At 50.7% G+C, this 26,402-nt stretch overlaps 1 protein-coding gene across 1 annotated transcript in view; it reads right to left on the reverse strand.

Moving 5' to 3' along the window:
* FA2H (fatty acid 2-hydroxylase) overlaps positions 1-26,402 on the reverse strand; it is a 46,884-nt gene that overhangs the window by 14,959 nt on the left and 5,523 nt on the right. The window contains exon 2 of the mRNA XM_079759424.1: positions 4,876-4,968. Coding sequence (XP_079615550.1) covers positions 4,876-4,968 — 93 coding nt within the window. The remainder of the gene's footprint in view (positions 1-4,875; positions 4,969-26,402) is intronic.

The raw sequence follows: 26,402 nt of genomic DNA on the forward strand, positions 1-26,402 counted from the left end.
AGTCGCAGGCTGAGGCAATTGTTTAGGGAAATGCCCGCCCAGACCCCAGAGCTCACAGCTCTGGGGCAGCTTTCTGAGCCAGGAAGGCTGCGATGGGCTTCCAACCTGTGGGGGTTGGTGGGGAGGGGAGTGAGGACAAGGAGCCAGACAGGAATCCCAGGACATAGTGTCCTGCGTCCTGGTCACAGCCCCCTGGGCTCAGACTTCACGGCCATTCTCCTTTGTGAGCCGTGATGTGGATAACTCGGGCCTGCAGTGACCCCGCTTTACAGATGAGGAGACAGGTCAGCCGCTCAGCCGCAGATGCTGGAGGTGGGACCTGCACCTCAGTCCATCTTAACCCAGAACCAGCAGGCCTGTCAGCTGGCTCAGGACCCCATGGTGAGAGTCAGCCAGCACAGAGGCTGTGAGGGACCCAGCAGGGGTGTTCAGTGTGGGGGTCCATGGGGGTCCTTGGTGGCCTTGCAGCGGTGGCTCCTCTAACTGGAAGCTCCTATGTTCAAGTCCACAGCGGCGGTTCTGGACCAGGGTCCTCCGCCCTGTACCCAGGTGATGGGGTAGCTGGGAGGTGGCCTCAGGCTCCCCCTGTGAGGGTTCAGGGAGCTGAGAGTGGCCGGGGGCAGGGGGTAAAGGGGTCAAAGCCCCTTCGAGGGAGGGAGGATCGCCATGTATCATGCAGAATGCCATGTGACCTCAGTGTTTGGGACAGAACAGCAAAGTGGCTCTGCCCCCTCCGCCCCATCCTAAAGAGAAGTGGGCTGGTCTTGCACTGGCCGCTCGCTTTCTGATAGCCCTGTGTACCCTCTTCCGGGTCCTCCTGACAACCCCACACTGTAGGGATGGGAATCACTTCCACTAGCTGAGGGAGAAACAGAACATGCTGCCTATGGTCACCCAGCGGCATCTCCCTCTCAAGCCTGCCCCGTCCACTGCCCGCACAGGACACAGAGGGCGGTGCCCAGCCCTGCTCCCTGGTTTCTCCCTGGGGGAGGTGGGTGGGTGTTTTTGAGCACTCCTGAGCTCTTTGGAAGAGGGGCCATGGTCTCTAGGCCAGGGAGCAAACAGGGAGCAAACTCAAGACTCTGGCCCAGCAAGGACAGTCTTGGGGATGTCGCTGTGGATCCCTCTGGGCAGCCAGGTAGACGGGCGGGCATCCCTCTGGGGCAGGTCAAGGGGAGAAAGGAGCCCAAGGTGACATGGAGGGGCGATGCAGAATGCTGGGAGGTGAGCCAGGGCCGCCCAGAGGTGGGCAGGCCAAGAGGGCCCTTGTTCAGATCCAGGGGCTATTTTCCTGAGAAGTGACTTCACTGAGGATTCTAAAAGGTTCGCCCGAGTGGCCAATATCAACATCTGCCAGGCCCCGGGGACCCCTGGAGCAGCCCCTGATGCTAAGGAGTGTGTGCGTGTGCGTGTGCATGTGCGTGTTTGTGTGTGTGTGGCAAGGGGACTTGGAGAGCCCACCGCTGCCTTTTGCTTTGTGACACACCTGGCTGGAGGAGTCTACCCGTCTCTTAAGGGAAGAGAGTGGCTTCCGCCCAGTGGAGGGAGAGCGGGTTCTGCTGGAGTCTGGCTTAGCCTGAGGGGCGGGATGGGGAAGAGGATGTGCTAAGCTTTGGAGACACCTCCCTCCAGGGACCTGCTCAGCCTCCTCCCTCCCTCTGCCACCCCCTCTCCCAGGCACAGGCCTCAAGGGTGGGCAGGACACAGGGAAGGGCACCCACAGGGGAGGGGCTCAGCAGTAAGCACTGGCTGTGCTAAGCGAACCCGCAGAGTGACTTTGGGCAGGACACTGAAGCTCTTCCTCATTGTTAAATCGGGATCTGAAAATCTTATCTATTCTGTTGTGAGAGTATTAAGTTAGATAATTGGATCATAAATTTAAAGTGCTTGGCTTGCAGTGTCTGGGTAAGAGCTCAATAAAAGAAATGTTAATTCGGCCCTAACTCTGCTGCCCCGAGGGATTTGGGCAGGGACTTCTGCAAACACTTTAAATCACACCAGTTTCATCTGGTATCAGAAAGCTGGCCTGAAAAGTGGGCAGATAGATGGAGGAGGCTGCCAGGGGAGGGCTCTGAACCCACACAGTGAAGCAGTGAAGAGAGCAGGTGGGACAAATGGGACAGGTGTGCCCGGAGCCGGGAACAGTGGGAAGCTCCTGCCACCTGTACTGGGCAAGCCCCAGGCAGGCTGGGCTCCAGAAAATAGGGAGATGTGTAGGGTTTAGTGCAGGGTGAGGGGCTGGAACCTGGATTCTCATCCCACAAGGAAGCCTGGATCCTGCCTGACTGGGTGATCGGAGGGATGACTTAGAAATGGCTCTAGTAGCCCTAACCGGTTTGGCTCAGTGGATAGAGCGTCAGCCTTCAGACTCAAGGGTCCCAGGTTCGATTCCGGTCAAGGGCATGTGCCTTGGTTGCAGGCACATCCCCAGTAGGGAGTGTGCAAGAGGCAGCTGATTGATGTTTCTCTCTCATCGATGTTTCTAACTCTCTATCCCTCTCTCTTCCTCTCTGTAAAAAATCAATAAAATATATTTAAAAAAGAAAAAAGAAAAGAAATGGTTCTAATAGCCCAGCTGATGTGGCTCAGTGGTTCAGCTTCAACCCATGAACCAGGAGATCATGGTTCAATTCCCCATCAGGGCACATACCCAGGTTGTGGGCTTGATCCCCAGTAAGGGGGTGTGCAGGAGGCAGTCGATCAAGGATTTTCATTATTGATTTTTTTCTCTCCCTCTCCCTCTCCCTTCCTCTCTGAAATCAATAAAAATATATATTTTAAAAATGAAATGGTTCCCATAAGCTTCCAGGCAGGACCTGAAGATCAGACTATACCTCACCTCTAAGCAGGGTGGGGCCCCTGGGCTGGTTTCCTGGCCCTTCTGCTGTCCCTCCTCCCCGTGCCCCAGCTCCCCAGGTCCCCTGGCTCTTTCCAGCATGGCCCACTCTGCCCCACCTCCTAGGGGAGGCGTGGCCACGGGAGCCCAAGGCTCCCTACCTCAGCCGTGCCCAGAGGAGCTCCCCTTGAATGCAAAACATGAAGGGTTAGCTTTGGCAAGTCCCTTTGCCCTAGAGGTAGGTGAATTTAAAAAAAAAAGGGGGGGGGGGCGGGGGCAAAGAAAGCACTGTTCCCTCTTCCTGGGAAGCCCAGCTCTGCAGGCTGGGTCTCCTGGGGGTGCTGGGAGCTCCTTGCTAGGGTGGTTCTCCTTACCCTCTCTTGGTCCAGTCCTTGCCCCTCTCTCTCAGCCCCGATGGGAGGAAGACAGAAGGTTGTGTGAAAGAATGACAGAGGCGGGGAAGGTGAGTCAGGCCTGACCTGTCTGAACCTGCTGGCAAGGAGCCAGGAGCAGGCCCTGGGGGAGGAGGGGGAGGGAAGGCCCCTCATCCCCTCAGATGGGGGGCACAGGTGATGGTGGGACAGGCCTGGGTGGCCTTGATCCCTACCCACCCAAATCCCCATGCAGTGACGGGGCTGGGGACCTGCAGCCCAGGTAGACCGGGAGGATCCTTCCCTGAAGCAGGATACTTATCCAACCCTGGTCAGTTCCCTCGGTAAAGTATTTTCTTTCCAACATCCAACCCCTAAGCCAAGCCCACAGATGCTGGTGCCAAGGATCCCTCTTCATGGCTCCTTTTAGTCCCGCCCCCTGGCCTTGAGCCCTGAGCTGAGTGCAGCAGCGCCTTCTCTGTCCTGCCCTCAGCCCCACCCTCCTCATCTCCCTCTGAAGCTCCTCCTATCCCAGGGCGAGGTCCTGACTCCACAGCTTTGGGGCCCTTGTACCATTCAAGCTGGCTGTCTCCCCCTCCGTCCTGCCCGCATGCAGAACAAGCCCAAGTCCCCAAACTTCCAGAGAAGTCAGCCATTTGTAGCAAGACCCCCCAGCCTCAGCCCTGGCCTGGGCACTGAGCACTCGTGGCCAACCTGGGGCTCAGAGCCAGCACATCAGGTTCCGGGGAGCACCCTGGTGGCCTGCTGTGGGGTCCGGCTAGCCTTCTCCTCCCCGGTCTTCTCTTTCCCTTTTGGTTACACGCCTCTGGGAGGGGATGGGTGTGGAACAACCTGTCCCAGCCTTTCCCGAAGAGCACACACGCATGTCCTTGTTGTGGGCTGACCGCTCCCTCAAAGGCGGTGCAATTCCCCTGTGACAGACACCATCCCCGAGTTCCTGGAGTCAGGGCCTCAGGAGTCCTGGCCAAAGGGGCCTGGCAAACAGGAAGCTTTCCAGAGACCCCGCCTTTCCTCTGCTCACCTTCCTCTGCTCACCTGTGTCCCTTGGGCATGCTTCTCCCCAGGTGGTACTAACTGTTGACAGGGTGGGGAAGGGTCTGTCCTCCCACCAGATTGTGAGCTGCCTGGCTCAGAGGCCTGTCCTGCTTGTCTCTTACCTGGTGTCCAGCACAGGCAGGGACACGTAAGGATGACCCACTTGTGTCTTTTCCAGGAAGAAATGGCAAAATGACATTGGGACAGTCCTAGGACCTAGGCTGGAGGGAAATGGCTCCTACATCTGGTTCCCTCCAGGGCCCCCAGGCCACGCTGCTTCTCCTCCCGCGCCCCACGCGGAGAGGTTCCATTTCCACCTGGGACCAACAAAGGGGGCCTGCCTAACCCCCCGAGATGCTGGCCTCTGAGCACCAAGAGCGGTTTGGTGTTGGGCTCTGCAGACAAACACTGCAGGTAGTTCGCTCTGCTCCCATCACAGCCATGGTCACGCGTGCTGCCCAGGTGATGCTTGTACGCAGTGGGCATCTGCTTCCCAACCTCCTCATCTTCCTGGGCAAACGTCACAAATAACTCCAGCCTTTGGCTCCACACACCCTCTCCTCGGCCATGGGAGCCCCCGATCATCATTCCACCCCATCTTGTGCCAGTTACCTTGTCCCAGTCTACCGCTTTGAGCTTCGGCTCCATCGCTGGGTCTGTCTTCTGAGTGTCCGCAGAGACTGCAGCCCCGTTCTCCATGGAACCCTGGAGAGAGGAGGGATGCGGTGATTACGCACAGCGGGTGAGGGCAGAGAGCTCAGCCGCCCCACGTTCAGGCAGCCAGGAGTGGTGAGAGCCTATGGTGGGGCAGGGTGGGCGGAGATCAAGGATATTGAGGACAGATAGACAATGATGTGCATGGTATTATTCTCTGCATGTTTCTTCTCCTTTAAAAAAATAATTTCTGCAAAAACAAGAGGCAGAAAGATCGGGGTGGCTGGGGGGGGTGGGGCGGGCAGGGGGAGCAGCAGCAGAGAGACTGTAGGAAAATGAGCTATTAGTGGGAGTGTTGTGGGCAAGGAGGTCCCTGCCAGCCTCCCTCCTGGTCCGTGGCAGGTGTCAGGCAGAGGGAGTCACAGGAAGTCACCTGGCGGGCTCACTGTGCCACACCCAATGACTACCCTCCCTGGTAATTCCGCAGAGCCCATGGGTCACAGGCTGGGCCGGCTAGGTCCCTGTGCCCACAAGAAAGAGAGGCGGCAGAGAGCGAGGGAGACAGTCCCTCCAGGAACTCCCATGTGTGGGTCAGTAGCCACACACGGTGAAACTGGCAGAGGAGTGCCCAAATGGGCTCAAGGTTAAATCACAGCGGCCAAGAGGCAAAGTCAGAAGGAAACAGAATGCGCTAGGAAAATCACATGGTCCCAGCTGGCCCTGATGTCACCGGGTGAGGCTGGAGAGGGCAGGCTGGCACGTAGCGAAAACTCAGGCTTCCTCGCGGGAAGGGTGGGCAGACCGTTTGCCGGGGGCCTGCCCTCGGAGTCCCTGTGACTGAAGGACACCTTGATGCTGGTGGCCACAGACGAGGCCTTGGAAGCTGGATATCGGCAAAGCTGTCTGAGCAGCCAGTTGGGGTGTCTATTGTCACGATTCTGACATTTTTGCTTCCAGATGAACCAAGAGAACCTGATGGTGACAGTGATACTGGCATTTTCTGGGAAAACTCATCAGTAACCCAAATAAAGGCAGCTTGCATGGTCTTGCCTTGGTCTGATTTTTTTTTTTTTAATCCTCACCTGAGAATATTTTTTTCATTGTTTTCAGAGAGAAGGAGGGAGGGAGGGAGGGAGGGAGGGAGGGAGGGAGGGAGGGAGGGAGGAAGGGGGAGAGAGAGAGAGAGAGAGAGAGAGAGAGAGAGAGAGAGAGAGAGAGAGAGAGAGAGAAACATCAATGTGAGAAAGACACATCGACTGGTTGCCTCCTGAACATGCCCCAATCAGGGGCAGGGAGCGAACCTGCAACCCAGGTATGTGCCCTTGACCAGGAATCAAAGCGAGACCCTTCAGTTCTTGGGATGACGCTCTAACCACTTTGCAACACTGGCCAGGGCTATCTCAGTATTTTTAGTCTGTGTCACCATGCTACTACCTGTATTCTTTTAAAAAAGCATCTCTGATGATCTCTTAAGGACAAAGAAGAGTGAACTTTATGGCATATCATACAATGAAACTCCCTAAGTACCCAAAATAAATGTCATATAGTAATCTTGCCATTTCTAATTCTGTTCCACCCTCAGAATACCCCAGTGTGCTCCCAGTCACTGAGTTCTTGATTCTCCTTCCCTCCTGAATAGTTATTTTCCCCTTTCTTAAGTTGGGTGATCCAACCCTTCTGTGCCCACAACCCCACTACTGCAACTCCATCATCTCTCTCAACAAGACAGAAGGCTCACCTTGGGGCCTGCAGGGAAGGGGTTCTCACGTGCCTTATCTTTTCACTAGTAGCCTGCGCACGAATCCGTGTGCCAGTAGCTCTCTGTGGGGTCTGGCCGCTCTGCGCCCGCTGCCCAGAGGCTCTCCATGGCCCAGAGGCCCATCCGCAGCCGGGCACGGAACGCTTGCCTCATCACTGGGGCGACGAAGCAAGCATTCTGCCAGGCCGCTCATGCTGCCTGCTCTCAGGGGCCGCCCCCCAGGACTAGGGGAATCCAGCGGGGCTGAGAGGACTGGGCGCCGCCATCGTTGTGATGGAGTGACAGTTCATTTGCATATTGCCCTTTTATTAGATAGGATGGTTTTGTCTGTGCTACATTTTCCAGACACCCCTGAGTGGCAGACACAGAGCTGTTTGGGGTACCTCCACCTAAACAATCCCTGGAGGCAGCAGAAAAGGTGGTCGCCTCTGGCACGGGGCACAGCATCCATCCATGCAGCCCACTCATCTGCTCCCTCCAGTCTGGACTGTTTTCTGAGAGCGCCAGTCCTTGGCTCAGCTGGCAGCCTCGGGTTTCCAGGGACCACCCCTGGTTCTTTCCCTCTAGGACCACACGCGCGCTTTCTTCTTCATCTGCAGGACTTTACATATTTGCGGGCAGCCGGGACCCCCACCCTCTGCCATCTGCTTTTCCCCAAGACCCTGTTAGGACATAACAGGGTCTCTCAGCATAGTGGGTGGTCCACGTTCCTCTTCCAAAGTGGGTGTGATGGGACCAGCGGGTGTGATGGGACCAGTGCTAGATGGAAGGCCACATTTCGGGTCATGGGACCTGAGCTCCCATTGGCCCTCTGGCGGCCACACCACACGGCTCATTCTCTTAGCATATGGCCAGCTGAAGCTTATTTCATGGACGGCTGCTGCTGGCATGCTGTGGAGAGCGGTGTGCCCCAGGAGGGCCTGCTCCCTGGAGGGCCACAAAAGATGTGCGAGGAAGACTGGGACACCCGGAGTGGTGATGAACGGGAAGCAGAGGGCCCTGGGAAGCAGAGGAAGCCTGAGAAATGGGATCAGCAAGGGGGGTTTGCAGGGACAGGAAGCCCGGCTCCCCGTCAGCCTCCCTCTCTGTAAAGTCTTTCCCCTGCATTTACAAACGCCTCTCCTGCTAAGCCTTTGGATTAACCGCAACGTTTCCCTCTAGCCAGCAGCAAGGATTTTCCACTTTCTACACATGCCTTGCATTTTCCTTCTCAAATGTCACCCTGTCCAGGATGATGACAGCAGTTTTGGGCACATCCCAAATATTCACGGATGCTTACTCCGTGTCTAGCCCTTTAATCTTCAGAACAACTGTCTGAAGGAGGCAAGATGATTACCCTGGAGAGACTGAGGAGACCTACGCCTGGGGCAGTGCCATAGCTAGTGAGAGGTTAGACTCCAGAATATTCTCTTGACCACTGTGCGCTTCTTCCCTAACCATGCCAGCCAGACACATCGCTTTATTTTCCAACTTTCGGAAAACCATACTTTCCGTGTGTCTCATGGCGACAGTTGGTGTTTATCATTTCCTGCCTCTTGTCGTCTTTGGACGTTTGGGTAGTTATCTCGTTTGTCCAATGGTATTACGGATCCCAACAGGGTGGGAAACTACGGTGTCCTTTTCCCAGGTGCCTAGAAGGGGCTCCTGATGCTATGAAATGCTCCGTTCCTATTTCCCGGGTGGACCACGTTTCAGTGCTAGACCTTTGCAAGAGAGCCAGCGACTCCTGCAGTGCTGTGGGCTGGGCTGCTGGGGACAAGCCCTGAAGCTCACAGGGCACGCGCTTCTTGGAAATAGAAAACAAGTGGGTGGGCGCGTTTGCTCAGAGGAGAGTGGTGGCCCAGGATACCGAATACGCCGTCTTAGAACATCTCTCTGGGCTGGAGAGGACAGTGTCCAGGAACAAGGGACAGAATTCCAGTAATTTGGGCCGTATATTCTCAGTGCCCTTTGGCCGAGTACCCAGAATAGGCATGAGCAGGACGAAAAGTACATTAGACGGATACGCGATTGCAGGCATTTTATTTTGCCAAATAAAAAGATTTCCTAATTACCATCAGCAGCATTCCATAAATGAATGGAAATTTCACCCTGGCCAGTGTGGCTCATTTGGTTGGAGTGTTGTCCTGTACAATGAAAGGTTTGTGGGTTTGATTTCAGGGCACACACCTGGGTTTTGGGTTCGATCCCTGGTTGGGGGGTGTACAGGAAGCAACCGGTTGATATCTCTCTCTCTCTCTCTCTCTCTCTCTCTCTCTCTCTCTCTCTCTCTCAACATTAATGAAAAATGTCTTAGGGTGAGGATTAAAAAAAAAAAAAGAAAGAAAGGAAATTTTAATACCAAATAGGTAGGAAACACATACTTTCATAGTAAGTCAATCTTTCCCAAGGAAGGGCAGTTGGCAACTCAACATTGACATTTAAAAATATATATATATTCTATTTAAAAATATAAATGTGAAAGAATTACACCCTGACATTTTCTTTTGTGACTATGAACTGTGCATAATTGCTTATTTTTGGTTCCAGGTGGTTGGAGTCCTCTGGCGCATCTTTCATCTCTAATCTACGGGTACCAGGAAGTAGAGCAAACGTTCACTTTGTTCCGGTTCTAAGGTTTGACTTTAAAAATTACTAAAAATCCAGTTTTGCAGAGAGATGTTGGCTAAAAAAAAAAAAAAAATGGAAACAGTACTTTTGAGGTTTTTTCCCTTCAACGGGAAAGTTTCCGGGTGACGTGAGGGGCGGGGAGGACAGGGAGCGGCTCGCAGGCTGCCATCCCCGGCACAGAGCAGTCAGGGACGCTCTCAAGGCAGTTGTCACTTTCTTTTTAAAAATCAATTTTTTAAAAATACATGTTCATTTAATTCAGAGAGGAAGGGAGAGGGGGAGAGAGAGAGAAACATCAATGATGAGAGAGAGTCATTAATCGGCTGCCTCCTGCACGCCCCCAACTGGGGACCGAGCCTGAAACCTGGGCATGTGCCCGGCCTGGGAACCAAACCGTGACCTCCTGGTTCATAGGCTGACCACTGAGCCATGCCGACTGGACACCAATCCCCTGCTGATGAACACTGAGGCTGTTTCATGTCCCCTCTGTAATTAACCACGTGAAGGTAAACATTCTCACGCAAGCGTTTTTGGGTATTTGTGGACCACCACCATTGGGGCGCTGCCCACAGAGGATGAGGAACAGAGGGGAGGGAGAGAGGCAAGTAGGGGTCACTTTCTCCCGTCCTTCTCCTCCCTCCTTCTGCTGCCCTGGTTTAGTCACAATTTGAAAGTCCTGGAGCCACCAGGCAGTAATGTCATGGGTGACAGGCTTTTGGCAAATAAATCCCCAGGCTGACCATATAAACAAGGTGTTTTTTGGGTGGCCTCATGGGGACTACACCCCTCCCTGGCAGAAGCCCAGGTTGTTAGTCACAAGATTGCACACACCTCCAATGCAGGAGGAGACTTCAAGGAGAGCTAGAGCAAGCAGCACCCTGGCACTGCCAGTAGCAGAACTGCCCTCAAGTACCAGGAAGTGTCCTCAGACGCATCTTTCATTGTCTATTTTTCTCGAGTCTAGTCGTGAGCTTTCAAAAGACCAAACCACCTTCCCACATGCAGACGGGACAAAGACCCTCCTGAAGGTCTCCCATTCCCACTCAGGGGCTGCTCATCTCTAAACCTGGAGGTTGGGGCCAGGGGTCTCAGGAACCAAGTCCTCCTGGGAGTCGCAGGGTCTGGGCCACGTTTTCCAGACTTCTACACCCCAGTGTTTATTTTATAGTTGAGCCAGGCTCACCCTTGAATTCCACAAGCAAACACCATGCATGAATCAGACGTGTGTAAAGGTCATTCCTGGGAACCAGGGTACTACAACTTTAAAAGACTTTGGGAAAAAGTTTCTTGGAAACTTCCACAATGCATTATTTAAAAGACTCTCCTGGCCCTGGAAGCCAGCCACAGGGAGCTTTGAAAGCCAAAAAGCATCAGAAAACGAAGGCGACGTGTGCTCTTTTCCAGTATTTGATAATCAATCTGGGCGATGCCTTCAGATTAATAAGTCTCACATGGTAAGGGAAGTGAATAATTCTGTAGTCAGACACACTGGCTTTCCCAAGAATGGTCAGCCCAAGTGTTCATGGGTGTGGCTGCAGGTGGGGTGTCCAACCCACCTGTGTCAGGTGGCAGTTTTCTTAAGAGGGTCCACATGAGGGACAGAAGCCTGTCCTGGGGCAACCCCCCCCCCCCCAAAACACACACACATACACACAAACCCAACAGAGATGAAGACCCCTCCTGGCCCTGACCCCCCCCTGGCCCCTCCACTCTGGGAAGGAAGGCTGGGACTTGGCTAGGAGCCTTTGGGTGGTCTGGCCTGCAGCTGTTTGGGAGGACTGTGGTGAGTCTAGGAGGACAGCGCTCAGGCTGAAAGCATCTTACACATTTCCCTGGGAGTGTCTCCCAAGCTGGAATAGCAGCTCCATGAGGGTAGAGGCCCCGCTGTGAGTTCCCCCAGTAGCTGCACAAGATCAGCACTCAAATACTTGCTGAATTATCGTTAATGAGTAGATGGTGGCCTGTTTAACCTCTGGGGACCCAGGCCTGGAGAGGCCCCCAAAGTGTGGGCAGGACAGGCAGGAGGAGACCTGCCGGATGCCTGCGTGTACCAGGAGAGAGAGGGAGGTTGGGAAGCAGGCACTGCCCATTCTGCACTGAGAACCACTAGACATGCTGGGCCACGAGGTGGGGGCGGCAAGGAAGGCCTGTTGATCTCCTTAGGTACCCCAGCCACGGCCCACGCCGCAGGGACACAAGCCAGAGAGACAGGAACGCCAACTGTGGCTTCTCCCAGCACAATACCAGCTCCTGGCTGGTCACGTGGTCTTACTTCCTCTCAGATCAGCTGAGCCACGGCTCTCCTCTTGTGGAGATGGCTCTGCTAACACCACCGCGCCTTCTCCTGGGCTCCATCCCCTGCACGCCTCTCTCACACTGAGCTCAGCACCCTCAGACCCAAACTCAGAGCACCCAGGAGCTGCTCCCTGCCAGCTCCCTGAGGTCCAGCCAGTCCATGGAACATTCCTGTCACTCAAGAGCCGCCTGAGTCAGGGGAAGAGTCCAAGGTCAGGGTCTAGTCCTAGACGCTGCAATTCAGGACAAAGCTTCCATCCAAGCTCCATTACCAGCATGCTGCCATGCCCTGAGGATCTTCCTCTTAGAACGAGAAGTCGCTTCTCTCTGACAGGGGCACCCCAAGTTCCTGCTCTGTCCCCAGAGGTTGGGCGGGTGACACCAATGGGTGAGGCAGGTGGGGGGTGGTGCCTATTATGGACCCATTTTGTTTGCATAATAAAGATCTTACTGCATAATAGAGAAACATGTAAATTGACCGTACCTCTGCTACACCCACAGCCAATCAGAGTGAAGTATGCAAATTAACCCAACAAAGATGGAGGTTAATTTGCATACATACCTGGGTCCTGGGAACCTCCTCGGCACCCAGGTCACTCCCAGCTGGCTATTGGAGGGGTGGGGGAAGAAGGGGCCAAGCCTGCGATTGGAGGGGCAGGGGGTCCCCCTTCCCAAGCCTAAAGCCTGGGGCGGAGGCTTTAGGCTTGGGCAGGGGCCGAGCCTGCAATTGGAGGTGCTAGGGGGGAACCCCTTCCCAAGCCTAAAGCCTGGAGCGGAGGCTTTAGGCTTAGGCAGGGGCCGAGCCTGTGATCGGAGGTACCAGGGTGAGGGGTGAACCCCTTCCCAAGCCTAAAGCCTGGGGCGGAGGCTTTAGGCTTGGGCAGGGGCTGAGCCTGCGATTGGAGGGAAGGGAAAATATCAATGGAAACATATTCTCAGGTGAGATAAAAAGAAAAAGAAAGAAAGAAATGTCATATCCTATGAAAGACACATCTTGAAAATGCCTAAAGAAAGTTGTCATTTTTTCATGGTGAAGGGACTAGAGTCCGTGTTGATGAAAACACCTTGGTAGCTGCAGCAGCAGGGTGATGGGGCTGGCACCTTCCCCTGATCAGCCTGGTCACCTCCCACAAAGGGAAGCCAGACTGCGGCTTAGGTCTGCTCCCAACTGGGAGCGGGCCTAAGCCATCAGTAGGACATCCCCTGAGGGCTCCCAGTATGTGAGAGGGGGCAGGCTGGGCTGAGGGACCCCTCCCCAGTACACAAATTTCGTGCACCGGACCCCTAGTGTAGGCATATTCTTCATCTCCACAAGGAAAGACACTCACATTCATTTTCCTTAAAGCAGGAGGCACCAAGAAATAAAAACAAACAAAACCATAAGGTACCCATACCAAAACAAGCAAAACCATAAAGCACTTTTCTCTAGAGATGTTGGTACAGAGAAACAAAGATGGAATCCCAAACTGCACCCACATGGGCCAGCCAGGCTGCAGGGTCATCTATACCAAGACTCTTGGGGGGTGGGGGGTGGGGTGACAGGCCGGTACCAGGGGGACCAGAGCCCCAGCAAGGTCCAGTAAAGGGGGACCCCAGGCCTCCTCCTCCCTCCAGTCTAGCGGAGAGGATTGGCTTCAAGATAAGCAGGGAAGTCAGGGAGCAGAAGTGGGTGGTGGCTGCTGGTTTTACTGGTTCTCGTCCCCTTGGGGTGTCCGGAAAGGAGACAAAATCCATGCAGGGGAAGGAATCGCAGTGGAGATGCCGGCCATGCTCCAAAGACGTTACCTCCAGGGTCTCACTTCCCAGTATAGAGGCCTCCCCTCCAAATCCATCTGTGAAGTCCCAACCCCGTACCTCACGCCGTGACCTCATTTGGAAATAGGGTCACTGCAGATGAAATTAGTTAGATGAGGTCATGAGGGTGGGCCCTAATCCAATGTGACTGGTGTCTGTATAAAGAGGGGAAATTTGGACACAGACACACAGAGAAGGCATGTGAAGAGGAAGGCAGAGGTCGGGCGATGCAGCTACAAGCCAAGAAATGCCAAGGATTTCTAGCAGAGCAGTGGGGAGGCGGCAAGGGTTGGGGGTGCGGGGAGGGCAGGGGGAGGCCTGGAAGAGATCCTGGTTTGCAGCCCGGAGGAACCAACCCTGTCCACACCTTCATCTCAGACGTCTCGCCTCCAGACGGTGACACACATTTCTGATGCCTAAGCTACCCAGTGTGGGGCTCTTTGTTACGGCAGCCCTACAAACGAACCCAGGCCTGACCCAGCCTCCCCGCGGACTGAGACAGGGCCGCAGAGGGAGAAGGACTTCAGCCAAGGGAGGCGCCCAGGGAGACGTGGAGACCGGATTCCCTCTCCTCGGATGCTGAGGGGTGTCAGAAACGGGGGCCTGCTCATCAGCACAGCCATCCTACCAGGCCCGCAGTGGCAGCCCACCCGGACAGCTCCTGAAGGGGAGCACCCAGGACCCCACTCCCCAGCCCACTGTCTCCTGTCCTGGAGCCAAGGTGGCCTTGCTCCCCTTCTTCAGGGCCTGAGAAGACCCTCCCCAGTTTTCCCCTTGTGCGTGGGAGGCAGGCGGAACTGGGGGGGGGGGGGTCAGGCAAACCGCAGCCTTCGTTAGCCTCTTGGCCTACTTTGTACCCCCTGGCCCCAGCCACGTGGCTCCTGGGACATAAGTGCCACCTCCCCGGGGTCATGACCACGCTGGCATCTCATTGATATCAACACAATTCTCCCCGAGAGACCGGCAGGAGGTGTTCCACAGATGGGGAAACTGAGGCACGGGGCCCCAAGTCACTAATTCAAGGACTCTCAGATGATTGCTGGGAGAGCCAGACAGGAAGCGCCTCCCAGGGCTGACCCTGCTGAGACTTCCTGCACCCTGTGCCGCCCCCTCTGGAGGACCACCGGGTACTCCAAGCTCCAGGCCTGGACTCTGCCTTAGACCCCAGCCCTCCTCCAGTGCCCACACCCTGTGTCCCCAGAGAGGGTTTGCTTGGAGGGTACATGAGGGGGAGAGAAAAGAGAAGAACAACAGAGAGCCTGCACTCTGCAAGGCAAACAAACAAGCGGGCCACAGAGGCGGTGAAAGGAGGCAGTGTGCTGGGGGGCGGGGGCTGCGGGGGGCGGGGGAGCCAGCATAAAGGAATGTTGTTTGGGAAAGCCAGGGCTGGGCACCGAGGGATGGACAGATGGCCTTTTATGCCGAAGCCTGGGTTTGGCCTGAAAACCCCTTTTCTGAAATGAGATGGTGCCCCAGGCCCCGTGTCCAGCTGCCCGCAGCCCATGGTGGCCCAGAGGAAGGTGGGGACTCTGGGTGTCCCGGACACCTGGGTAGCACAGGACCTGGGCAGGTGGGAAGGAGCAGGAAGAGGATGGTGCTGGAGCCATAGCTGCCCCTAGAATCTTCCTTGGCCAGAAGCCTGTGTGTAAAGCCCACCTCTGAGGCCCCCATGGAGCAGGCTCCTCAGAGCTGGCTGTTTTCAGTAGCCAGAAATTTGGGATTAAATGAAGACAGCTTTCACTTGCTTCCGTTTCCAATAAGCCGCCCTCTGTCTGATGATGAGGTCCAAATCAGAAGCCAGGCCCAGCCAGGTCCTGTGGCCTATCCTATCCTTAAAACATTTTAAATAAACCCTGTGCGCAAAACAAAACAAACAGAAAGACAAAAGCCATACGCAGCAACTGACAAGCCACAGAGTCCCCAAAGCACAGCCACTCCTCGCCTGCCCACCGTCGCTGCAAGGCGGCTAGCTCTGCCAGCCACCATCCCAGTGCTCACGGGAGGAAGAAGAAAGGCAAAGAGAAAATGGGTAGCACACTTGTGCCCAAGGCGTGACCAACTTCTCCCACTCGGGAGATGCGGGAGCAGGACGGGACAAGACGCTCGGTCCCAGCCTCCTGGGGCCCTGGCTCCGGTTTGCCTTGGAACTGACGTTGCTTCGACTCATGAAATGAGGCCCCCTGGATGACATCACCGGCAACCTTGTCACGGGAAGTAGAAGCCAGCAGAGGTGGGAGATCCCGGACACCAGAAAAGGGGGCCGGTGGATTGAAGATACTACATTATTACTCAAAACTCGCCAGAGTGCGCCCACATGGTGATTCTCTCTCGGATCCTTGCCGTGGACCGGCCATTTGCATCCACACCGATCCTTTCTGCTCCAGCCTCTAACCTCACATGAGGGCACCATTTCCAGGAGGCCACGGAGGGCCAAGGGGATACATGGTGTTTTCCCCATGAATGCCTGACTCTGGGATTTGGAGCAGCCTGAGGGGTCAATCCCATCTGGGAGCCCTGGGTTGGGGCGTGACCTGGGCTTGGTCTGGTGGACAAGGGGAGCTCTCTGGGGCTCACCTCCTGGGTCCTGCCTTACAGCCCCACCTGGCAATACCGTGGTAGGAGGGGTGGGACCAGAGTTTCAATTCTGATGAGCAGCACCCGCAGCATGCAGGAGACGAGTTCCTCAGGATTGATCCTTTTGTAGAGTTGATGGGGCATTTCTAGGTGGTGGTCTCTCAGGACTTAGACCTCAAGGCACCACAGGTAGGCTTATGGAATGTGCTATCCACAGGAAAATACACGTAAGCCACCTACAATAGATTGTCTCTTCCCTGGCCCAACCTTCATAATAAAACAAATTTCAGATCGATGATGTAACACTCCAATTTGGAAGAATTACCCTCAAAATACTGTATTTTGCTGTTCTTTAAAGGAAAAACAAGACCATTGATTTACAAATGACCTCATATGCCACTATTCCAGAAACAATATTCCTAAATTTTCCTTTTATACTCTAATAACTTAAAAAAGAAAACTAATTGTTCTCATCATTGTTTACAAAATGGCAAATGACTATATAGTCAAAAACAATATAAGTCACTGGACAATAATAACAAAAACAATAATAACAACAAAGACAACCTGTCCTACACCTACTAATTCTTTGTACTGATTCAGAAATATGGATTCAATCAATTCCCCCTCCCCCTACATGGAATTTTCTCCCATTAATAGTTGAGGATGGAGCCCTGGCTGGATGGCTCAGTTGGTTGGAGTGTTGTCTGTACACCAAAATGTGGCAAGGTTGATTCCCAGTCAGGGCACATACCTAGGTTGTGGGTTCAATCCCCAGTCGAGGCATGTACGGGAGGCAACTGATCAAGGTTTCTCTCTCACATTGATGTTTCTCTCTCTCTCTCTTCCTCACTCTCTGTCTCTTCTCTCTCTCTATCAAAGCAATAAAAATTTAAAAATCATCAGGTGAGGATTGAAAAAGAAATAGTTGGGGATATTTCTGCTCATAGTGGTTGACTGGCTGGTCTCAGTAGCATGGTTAGTTCGAGAAGTCAAGATGGCTAGACTCTAAGCCTGTGCATTTTTTCCCACTCTTATTTAACCCGACAAACTTCCACACCCATTGCACATTTCTTAAACTAGCTAAGTCTACAGTTAGCCCTAAAACTGGTGTCTCCTGTGAGTTAATTGCCAAGAGCAGGGGTTGGGAATATCCGATCCGTGGGCCATATAAGGCCCACAAAATCATTTGGTCTGGCCCTGCCAAGGCAACTGCAGGCGGGACTCAAAATTCAATAAATCTAGGAGCTTTCTTTCCATAGCAACATAAATTTATATTAAGTGAATTATATTAAGCGAATGGTGTTATAAATATCCAAATGGTCCCTGACCACCCCTGGCCTATCCTCATGTTTGATCCTCATTAAACCCCATGCTTATACTTGTCACTAGAATAAGCATCAGCTCCAGGGGATGACGTCCTTGAACAAACCCAGGGCAAGTGTCCTTCTGGGTGGTCAGAGCCTCTCTGACATGGCCACAGGTCAGGGTCATCACTGGGCACACGATCTGGTGTGGTCAAGCAGAGAGGAAAAGAAGGAGCCATTGTGAATGACGTGAATGACGTGGGGACACCAGCCTCCGGGACCAGAGCCACCCAATGAGGATGCCGTTATCCCGGAGAGAAATGCTCTGTGACTCTGGGTCCCAGCTCTAGACCATCACTGTGCAACAGAACTCGCTGCAATGATGGGCATGTTCTTAGCTGTGCTGCCCAATAGAGTAGTTACTTGCCACGTGTGTCTACCGAGCACTGGGAATGTGGCTAGTATGACTGAGGAACTGAACTTTACTTTATTTAACCTTAATTAAATGTAAATAGCTGCATGTTTCTAGTTATCTGAATAGAGGAGAGGCTACCATATTGGAAAGCATAGCTCTGGACTCATATATTCAGCCACTATTTGAAATCTCTACCTGGGTGTTTCCTTGTATCTCAAACCCAATGTGGCCACAGCGAACTCTGCCCCATTCCAAACCTGGGCTCCCAGCGCAGTATTCATCATGTCCATAAATCAGGTTGCTCAGGTCAAAACCCTGGCATCCCAGTCAATATCTCTTTCCCTTACTCCCAACATGTAATCCATCGGCAAGTTGGATCTGCCTTCAAGACATTTCCAACTTCAATCCACTTCTTTCCTGCCCTATGGCCACACATCCAGGCTACCTCCTACCTAGACAAGAGTAATGGCCTCTTCGTTCTCTTCCTACTTCCACCCTTGACCCCCTTCAATGTACCCTCCACATGGCAGCCAGGATGAACGAAAAATGTAGATTAACTTTGCCAGCCTTCCCCTTAAAATCCTCCAACCCATCCTCAGAATAAAATCCAAACCCCCCTGCAATGACCCATGAGCCCTACTGAGGCAGGGCTCCTGCTTGCCACCACACTTCGTCCATGCCATGCTCCCCTAACTCACAACCCTCCAATAATACCAGGGCCTCCTTTGGGATTCCTGATGCCATATCCAGAGCCTTTGCATTTGCTGTTCCCTCTAACTGGAATGTTTTTTACCCAGTTCTTATGATAGCTCTTTTTCATCCATTAGATTAAGCCACTCTGTCACAGCCCCCTGTTCTAATATATATGATCTATTCTGTTACCTACACTAATAAAAGAGAAACATGCAAATTGACCATCCCTCCGCTATGCCCACCAGCCAATCAGAGTGAGCATGCAAATTAACCCAACAAAGATGGTGGTTAATTTGCATACGTAGGTGTGGAGCGAAGACTGAAGACAGCATAGAAGGAAGCCAAGCACTGCAGAAGGGAGCGAAGCTGCGGAGAAGCAAGCGGGGCGGTGGAGATGGGAGGAAAGCAAGCGGGGCAGCAGAGACAGGAGGGAAGCAAGCTCTGGCTGCAGGAAGCCATATTCTTGCAGGAATCTTCCTGCAATGGGCCTCTAGTTTATAATATATGCACACAGACTATATATATGTATATACACCACCTGCAGTTGTCCCATGGGTCTCCCTCTCTCTGCTGACAGGTGTGCCCCACGAGGGCAGTGACCAATTGTCACTTTATCTCCAGCACCAATAGCAGTTTGGGCATGATGAGGCATCCAAATAGATGTGGCTGAATAGAGAGAGGAACAGTGGGGAGAAGGTGGCAGCCCTGCATGCTTCTGGCACCACTTGGGTCTCTGCCAGCCTCATTGTTGGAGACTGTCTGTCCCTGACCAGGGTGAGTGTCCCCAGGGCTGCATTTATCCAGGTGAAGATGGAATGAGGGCAGCAGGTCGATGCAGACTCTGCCTGCCCAGGCTGGTGGGCGGGGCAACTCTGAGGAACTGGAATGTCACCACTGTGTCCAAGAGGGTCTGAGCACATGGATGTTCTGAAAACATCCATCCTCGCCACCTCACAGGAGTCTACCTTTTCTTAGCAGGAGCTAGGGCTGAAGGGCATTGTAATTGTCCTGTTTCAGTTTAAGCTACATGTTCTGTTTTACAGATCTCACTGTAGCCACACAAAACGCTGCAGAAGGAAACCAAGACTGGGAGAGGTTAAATGGCTCATGCAAGGTCACACAGCCAATGAGACAGAGCTAGACCCAGAGCTAGACCCAGAACACTGTCTCGGCTGCAGATCCCAGGCTCCTCCTCTCACAGGTGTGTGTGTGTGGGGGGGGGAGATGGACAAAAGGGGTACCCGTTCAGTGTCCATGGCACACCTGCTCTGCCCCCAAGCCTCACACTGGGACTCCGATCTTTAGAAATCCCGAGAGACCTGACCACCAAGCCACTTTTGGTGCCTCCAGTTTTCCATCTCAGCTTCCCTCTGCCCTTAGCCTCTAGAACAATGGATTGTAAACTCTGTGTGCTGCTGAGTCCCACAGAGTGCTTGTTAAAAACACAGATTCCTGGGGTCTTGCTTCCCGAGATTCTGATCTTATCGGTTTGGGGAGGTTCCCAAGAATCTATTGATACATATATAATATATAAATCCTTATTCTAATTCATTCTTCAATTTAGTTACATGTGGTTTTTCCCCACTCAAGTGAAACATCAAACGTTTCACACCGTCTCCAATATTGGAATCTATGCGGCTATTAGAGTCATTTTGTTGAAACATAACACAGCTCTCCAGGGCACCCTCGTGAAGCCGGAGGCAGAGACTGAAGTGCTGTATCTCTAAGCCAAGGATTGCTGGCCCTGTTGAAGGAACAGATTCCCCCTCAGAGCCTCCAGGAGCAACCAACCCTACTGTCAGCTTGAGTCCAGACTTCTAGACTCTAGACCTGTGAGAGAACAGAGTTCTGTTGCTTTAAGCCACCCAGTTCCTGGTACTTGGTTTCAGCTGCTCTAGGAAACAAATCAGTATCACAGGAAATGTGATGCCTTGTTGCACATACCCATTCACAGTGCGCTGGCTGTGCTTTACTTTCCTTGTCCACTCAAACTTGGAGAACGTATCTGTGAGCGATGTCCACAATGTAACGACTTGGTATTCTTGCCCACATTTTATTATGAAAAAGTTTAAACATACAGTCAAGCTGAAAGAATCTCGCCTTGAATACCTGTATCCCCAATATCACATTCTGACATTCACATTCTCCTCCTTTTTCAAAGAAATCTTTAAAGATTTGTGTATACCAACATCTAACTCTAGTAGTCATGAGGTCATATCCTTAAGAGTGATTACTAATATGTATTAAATGTGTTTGCTTTCATTTAAAAAATGGGTATAATTTTCGTATCATAAAAATTACAGTCTTCATGGGTGGAGGGGGTTTGGGAGTGGATCTGGGCATCGAGGGGATAATGGTGATGAGGGAGAAAAGTACTTGTCTTAAGTGTATATGGCTTGATAAGTTTTGACAATTATAAGCTTCCTGATAGCCAATGTCCAAATCAAGATGCAGAACATTTTCATCATGCCAGCAGGTCTCCAGAATCTGTTTTAATAAGCTGCTCATGCAATGACGATGAAAGGAAACTGAGGGGATACGTTTGCCATTCCCTTGGCCAGAGGAACAAGAAGTTTGAGATTTGCAGGGCTTTGCAAGAGGGTGGCAGGTTCCCTGTTAGCAAACACGGCTGCTTCCCTGCTCTCTTCGCCTCCGGCTGTTCACACACACACAGAGAACTTGACCTGCAGGCCCCTCCTCCAACCACAGGCTGTGGACACAGTGCAGGAAAAGGCACACAGGACCCGCTGCACGCTGAGTGCCAGCGGCAAGGCTGCCTCCAGATGCTCCCTCCGCACCCCTCCCCATCCCTGCATTCCCTGCTGAAATCCCTACCATTCCATGACCGCTTGGACACCCACTTCGGACCCTCCCGTGAGCTTGCTGACTGGGGCCTGTCGCCTGCGTGGGCTTCCCTGAGCTGCTTCCGCCCAGTTCCAGCCACAGGACCACAGGGTCATGGCATGCAGGCAGCCTCCGCCCTGAAAGTCACTCTCTGTTTCCCCAAGGCCAGCACCATGGCCCAGAAATGACACTCAGCTCCTGTTGCGCCCTTTACTTGCTCTCATGGAGCAGATGGGAGCAGAATCCTGGCTGGAATGGAACAGGAGAAAAACCTAATGGCCAAAACCTAATTAAAAAAAAAAAAGAATATTTCATTCGGAAAGAATAGAGTCCAAAAATAGACCAAAATATATCTGTGAACAATTGATGTGTGAGAAAGTGTTTTGGGGTGTGTGTGTTTTTTTAAATCAGTGGGGAAAATAGAATATTTCATAAATCTACTGGGATAACCAGTTGGTCATTTGGAAAAATATAAACCTAAAATGGTATCTATTTTGTTCCTTATACCAAAAAAAATCATAGGTAGGCAAAACATTTAAGCAAAAACAAAGAATAAAACATTAAGCATAAAACTATTAGTATACTGCCGAGACCGGTTTGGCTCAGAGGATAGAGCATCAGCCTGCAGACTGAAAGGTCCCAGGTTCGATTCCGGTCAAGGGCATGTACCTTGGTTGTGGGCACATCCCCAGTGGGGGGTGTGCAGGAGGCAGCTGATCGATGTTTCTCTCTCATCGATGTTTCTAACTCTCTATCTCTCTCCCTTCCTCTCTATAAAAAAAAAAAATCAATAAAATATATTAAAAAAACTATTAGTATACTAAAATATTTTGTTTTTAATGTATAAAATTCTTAAAATAGAGGTGGTCTTTATAAGAATGATAAAACTTGGTATCTTTTTCTACATGGAAAATTTAAAGGTTTAAATGGAGGAAAACACATTAAAGAAGTCAAAAGATAAATGAAAACTGGAGGACAGATAGTGATACATATGATGGGGAAAAGGATATAAAAACATCCTTTATATATAAAGAGTGATTATAAATCAAGAAGCAAAAGACCCCATGATTTAATCTCATGCCTAAATTCATTCTTAATGGGTATGCAATGGAGACTCACATTCCAGGATCTCCCAAAGCTACTGTTTTCTCATCTATTAAATGGAAGAACTGGCATCTACCCCACCTACTTTAAGGGTTCAAAATAGAAATATATGGGAAAATACTTGTAAAATGTTAATGGCTATACAAACTTAGGTGTGTTACTACTAGTTGTCCGGGGCTTATTGCTATCCAAGTGTTCTTGGATCTAAGTTCCTTAAGATTTGAGTTGCAAAGGACAGCAAAAATCACCTTCACATGCCACTGTCCATTCCTACTCAAATAAGTCCCCTCAGTCCACCTCGGCAAAGTGATGTTTGGGGCTGCTATCAATGCAACAAAATGCAAATGGACTGTAAAGTAAAATTAAAAAATCAATGCAAAAATACAGAAAATTTTATTAAGTCAGTGAGAGCAATAGAAAACTGTTTTACTCATAACTCCATTGCCAAATAAGGATCTGGCAAAGTTAAAACAGAAATACAGGCAGTAATAAGGAGAGCCTTCAAAGACAATGACCTGTTTATCAAAGGATCAAGAGAGACCATTAGCCCTTAATTACCCTTGCTCATCTTTTTAAAAAAATATTTTTTATTGATTTCAGAAAAGAATCGAGAGAGAGAGAGAGAGAGAGAGAGAGAGAGAGAGAGAGAGATAGAAACATCAATGATGAGAGAGAATCATTGATCAGCTGCCTCCTGCACGCCCCCTATTGGGGATTGAGCCCGCAACCGGGGCGTGTGTCCTGACCGGGAATTGAACTGTGACCTCCTGGTTCATAGGTAGACACTCAACCACTGAGCCATGCCGGCTGGATTACGCTTGCTAATCTTTATGATCAGGCTATGAATAGCCAGTGAGAAATTGAGAATGTCACATTATGCTTTATACAATTTTACCAGAAAAACCACACATATGCACAAAAACACTACTTGATTCATTATTTGCTCAACTTATGAATTGGCGTGCAATTGCAATCTGAATTTTGCTGCCATAATAAAATAAACAAAAAAAAGTTTTCGTTTCCTTTTTAAAGATAACAATGTCCTTCTTCCAACCCCCTGCCCCATTTTCTATAACATGTTGGTCTTTATTTAAAGCAGATTCCCTTTAAGTGACCTTTTATCTTGAGAGTCAAGGACTTTACTACTTAGGTTCAAGGAACAACTGAATATTTTATGGCACCCTGTCTCCAACCCGCACAAGTCATTACGTGCTCCAAAGGGTCTTGCCTGGAACAAGAGAAAGCAACCACTAAATCAAGTTGGTGTGGCCTTTTCCCTAGTTCACAGTGATGGATACAGGATCATGGAAGCTGTATTTAATCAGCCCATTCCTCTGAAGGAGCCAGTCTCAAAGTTGGGCCTTGAATTGACTTTAAAGTTTGAGGTCTTCCTTTAATCTCTGTGGATAAATGATGCCCGTTTCATAGACTTTGATTATTACATAAGACTATTTATTAGTGACTACGTAGGTTATTACGGAGTATTAACATTCGGAATCTATAAAACTAAAACTAGCCACTCCTAGAGATCCCTACATTCTCTGATTCTATTTTCCAATGGGAAATCTGAACATCATGCAATAATAGGGAATGTATACATGTTAAACATTAATAAAACAACTTTCTAGTTTAAAATAAGGTTCTACTCTGCACAGAAAAATGTAGAGAACTAGAATTCTATTTCTTTTAAATTCTATTCCTTTTCAAGAAATTATGACTAATTCACTTAGGCAATTATCAATCAAGTTTGTATAGATTGTGTGATTCACTCCAAGTGTGTAGTCACATGGATTAGCATCAACAGAATTTCTGGCTATTAGTTTTCCTATAACAGGACTTTAAGACATTCTGTATGCATTGGAGTTCAGATATATTAAAATGAATCCCCCCAAATTTGCTTATCTGATACTGCTACTTAAATACCTGGCAATATACTATCAAGGTAAGAAAACAAAGTATTTGGATAATTATATTTTGGGGCAATGCTTTACGACAAAAAAATCCCGAGTCTGAGGTTTCTACTTCTCAATGCTAAACTTTATAAGTATTGCTAGCATCAAGTTTGTTGTTCTCCAATTTTACTTTTCTGACCAAGCTCTTTTTCCATTGGTGAGCAAGAGCAGGTGGGGAGAATGGACATTAGAAGCCTTCTGCCAGCCCTAGTCGGTTTGGCTAGGTGGATAGAGCATTGGCCTGCAGACCAGAGGGTCCCGGGTTCGATTCCGGTCAAGGGCACATGCCTGGGTTGTGGGCTCAGTCCAACATGCAGGAGGCAGCCAATCGATGATTCTCTCTCATCATTGATGTGTCTATCTCTCTCTTCCTCTCCCTTCCTCTCTGAAATCAATAAAAATATTTTTTTTTAAAAGAAGCCTTCTGCCCATCTTAGATGAGTGGCAATTGGAGAAGGTTGGTCAGTTCTAAGACTACATGCTGTAGAGAGATTCGCATGAAAAGACACAGGAAAGAGTAAAGAGAGCAGGAAGTCAGGCATCCAGCCAAGGACAGCCACAAGGGGACTGGTCACAGCTCTGAGAGCAATGAGGGCTCTCGATTGGTATTTTCTTTAGTTAACTTCACTTCTACCCTTCTCCGTGGGCAGGAGTAAACTGCAGTAGCCTGGCATGGAAGATGTTTTGCCAACTCTCTCTCTCTCTCTGATGGCAAATAACTGAGGGCAAAGGCAGAAATGAGGGACTCTATTGACGGCTTCCCATCCTTTTCATCAACTCCCAACCCTTTTAACGAAGAAGGGACTAGATATTTTTTTTACATTTTACCTCTTAAAGTATCTTGTGTGTGCTAATATTACCACTTTCCTTTTCAGTTATGCACACATCTCAGTTTTCCAAGCAGCCCATTAATTCTTTTATTCAAACATTTATTAGTTCCTGTTGGCACGTACCAGTGTGCTGGTGTGTCCTAGAGAACCCCAGATGAATCAGACAATTCTAGTCTTTCGAGAATTTATGTTAGTAGAGAAGATAAGACACGTAGTGAAAATACAATAAATGAGGAAGAACATTATGAATGCTATAATTGTAGGTACAGGTAAAGTGCTATGAGAATTTGGGAGGAGAAAAACCAGTTCTAGATGGAGAGGTAAGGCAAGGATCTGTGGAAGAAATAGCATTTGAACTCAACTTAAAGGATGTGGCAATGGGGAGCCATTGAAGACTTAGGAGTACCGCGGTAACATAACCAAATTCTCTAGAAAAGTTCACAGGCAACGGGGTGCAGGAGGCATTGGCAGGAAGAGACCTACCTAAGAGATTGCTGCCATAATGAGCATAAGGTGCTCTGGCCAAAGTAGGGTAGGAATGGAGACATGTCCTGGAGGGAAGACTAAGAAGGCTCACGAAGGTCACCATGTGGTCTGTCCAATCCATGGGCTCCGCTCTTTCCAGTTATCCCCATTTCCCCCTTCTATAGCCTGTGAATTATCTAGGACAGAACAGGCAATGGAGACTGCTTCTGTCAAGAGTAAAGAAAACACAGAATCTCCCATAGTATCAAGCGAAAGTAGCTGTACGGCAGAGCAAACACCATGTGCTTCCATCTTAGCTTTGGGCACTTTTCTTAGAAATGAAGAGCAAGAGAAAGTAGTGATGGAGACTGAGGAGTAATGAGCAGGAGTATAGTAATGAGCAGGTCGTGAGGTAGGTGGAATGACGCACCCCTCCCAAGTCTGTGTCTCAATCCCTGGAACCTGGGAATATGTTCCCTTTTACATAGATAGCAAAAGAGACTTTGCAGGCATGTTTAAATTAAGGACCTTGAGATTATCCTGGATTATCTGGGTGGGCTCAATGTACCCACAAAAGTCCTTAAAACGGAAAGATGGAGGCAGGACAGTCAGAGTCGGAGAGCAGAGGTCCGAGTGATGTGATTGCTGGCTGGGGCCATGAGCCAAGGAAAATGGGCAGCCTCTCAAAGCTGGAAAAGGCAAGAACACAGATTCTTCCCTAGAGTCTCCAGAAGGAAGGCTGCCCTGCCAACTCATTTTTGACTTCTGGCCTCCAGAACTGTAAGACAATACATTTGGGTTAAGTCACTGAGTTTGTGGTCATTTGTCAGAGCAGCGATAGAA

Source organism: Cnephaeus nilssonii (assembly GCF_951640355.1).
Source record: "Cnephaeus nilssonii genome assembly, chromosome: 20".
Classification (NCBI taxonomy): domain Eukaryota; kingdom Metazoa; phylum Chordata; class Mammalia; order Chiroptera; family Vespertilionidae; genus Cnephaeus; species Cnephaeus nilssonii.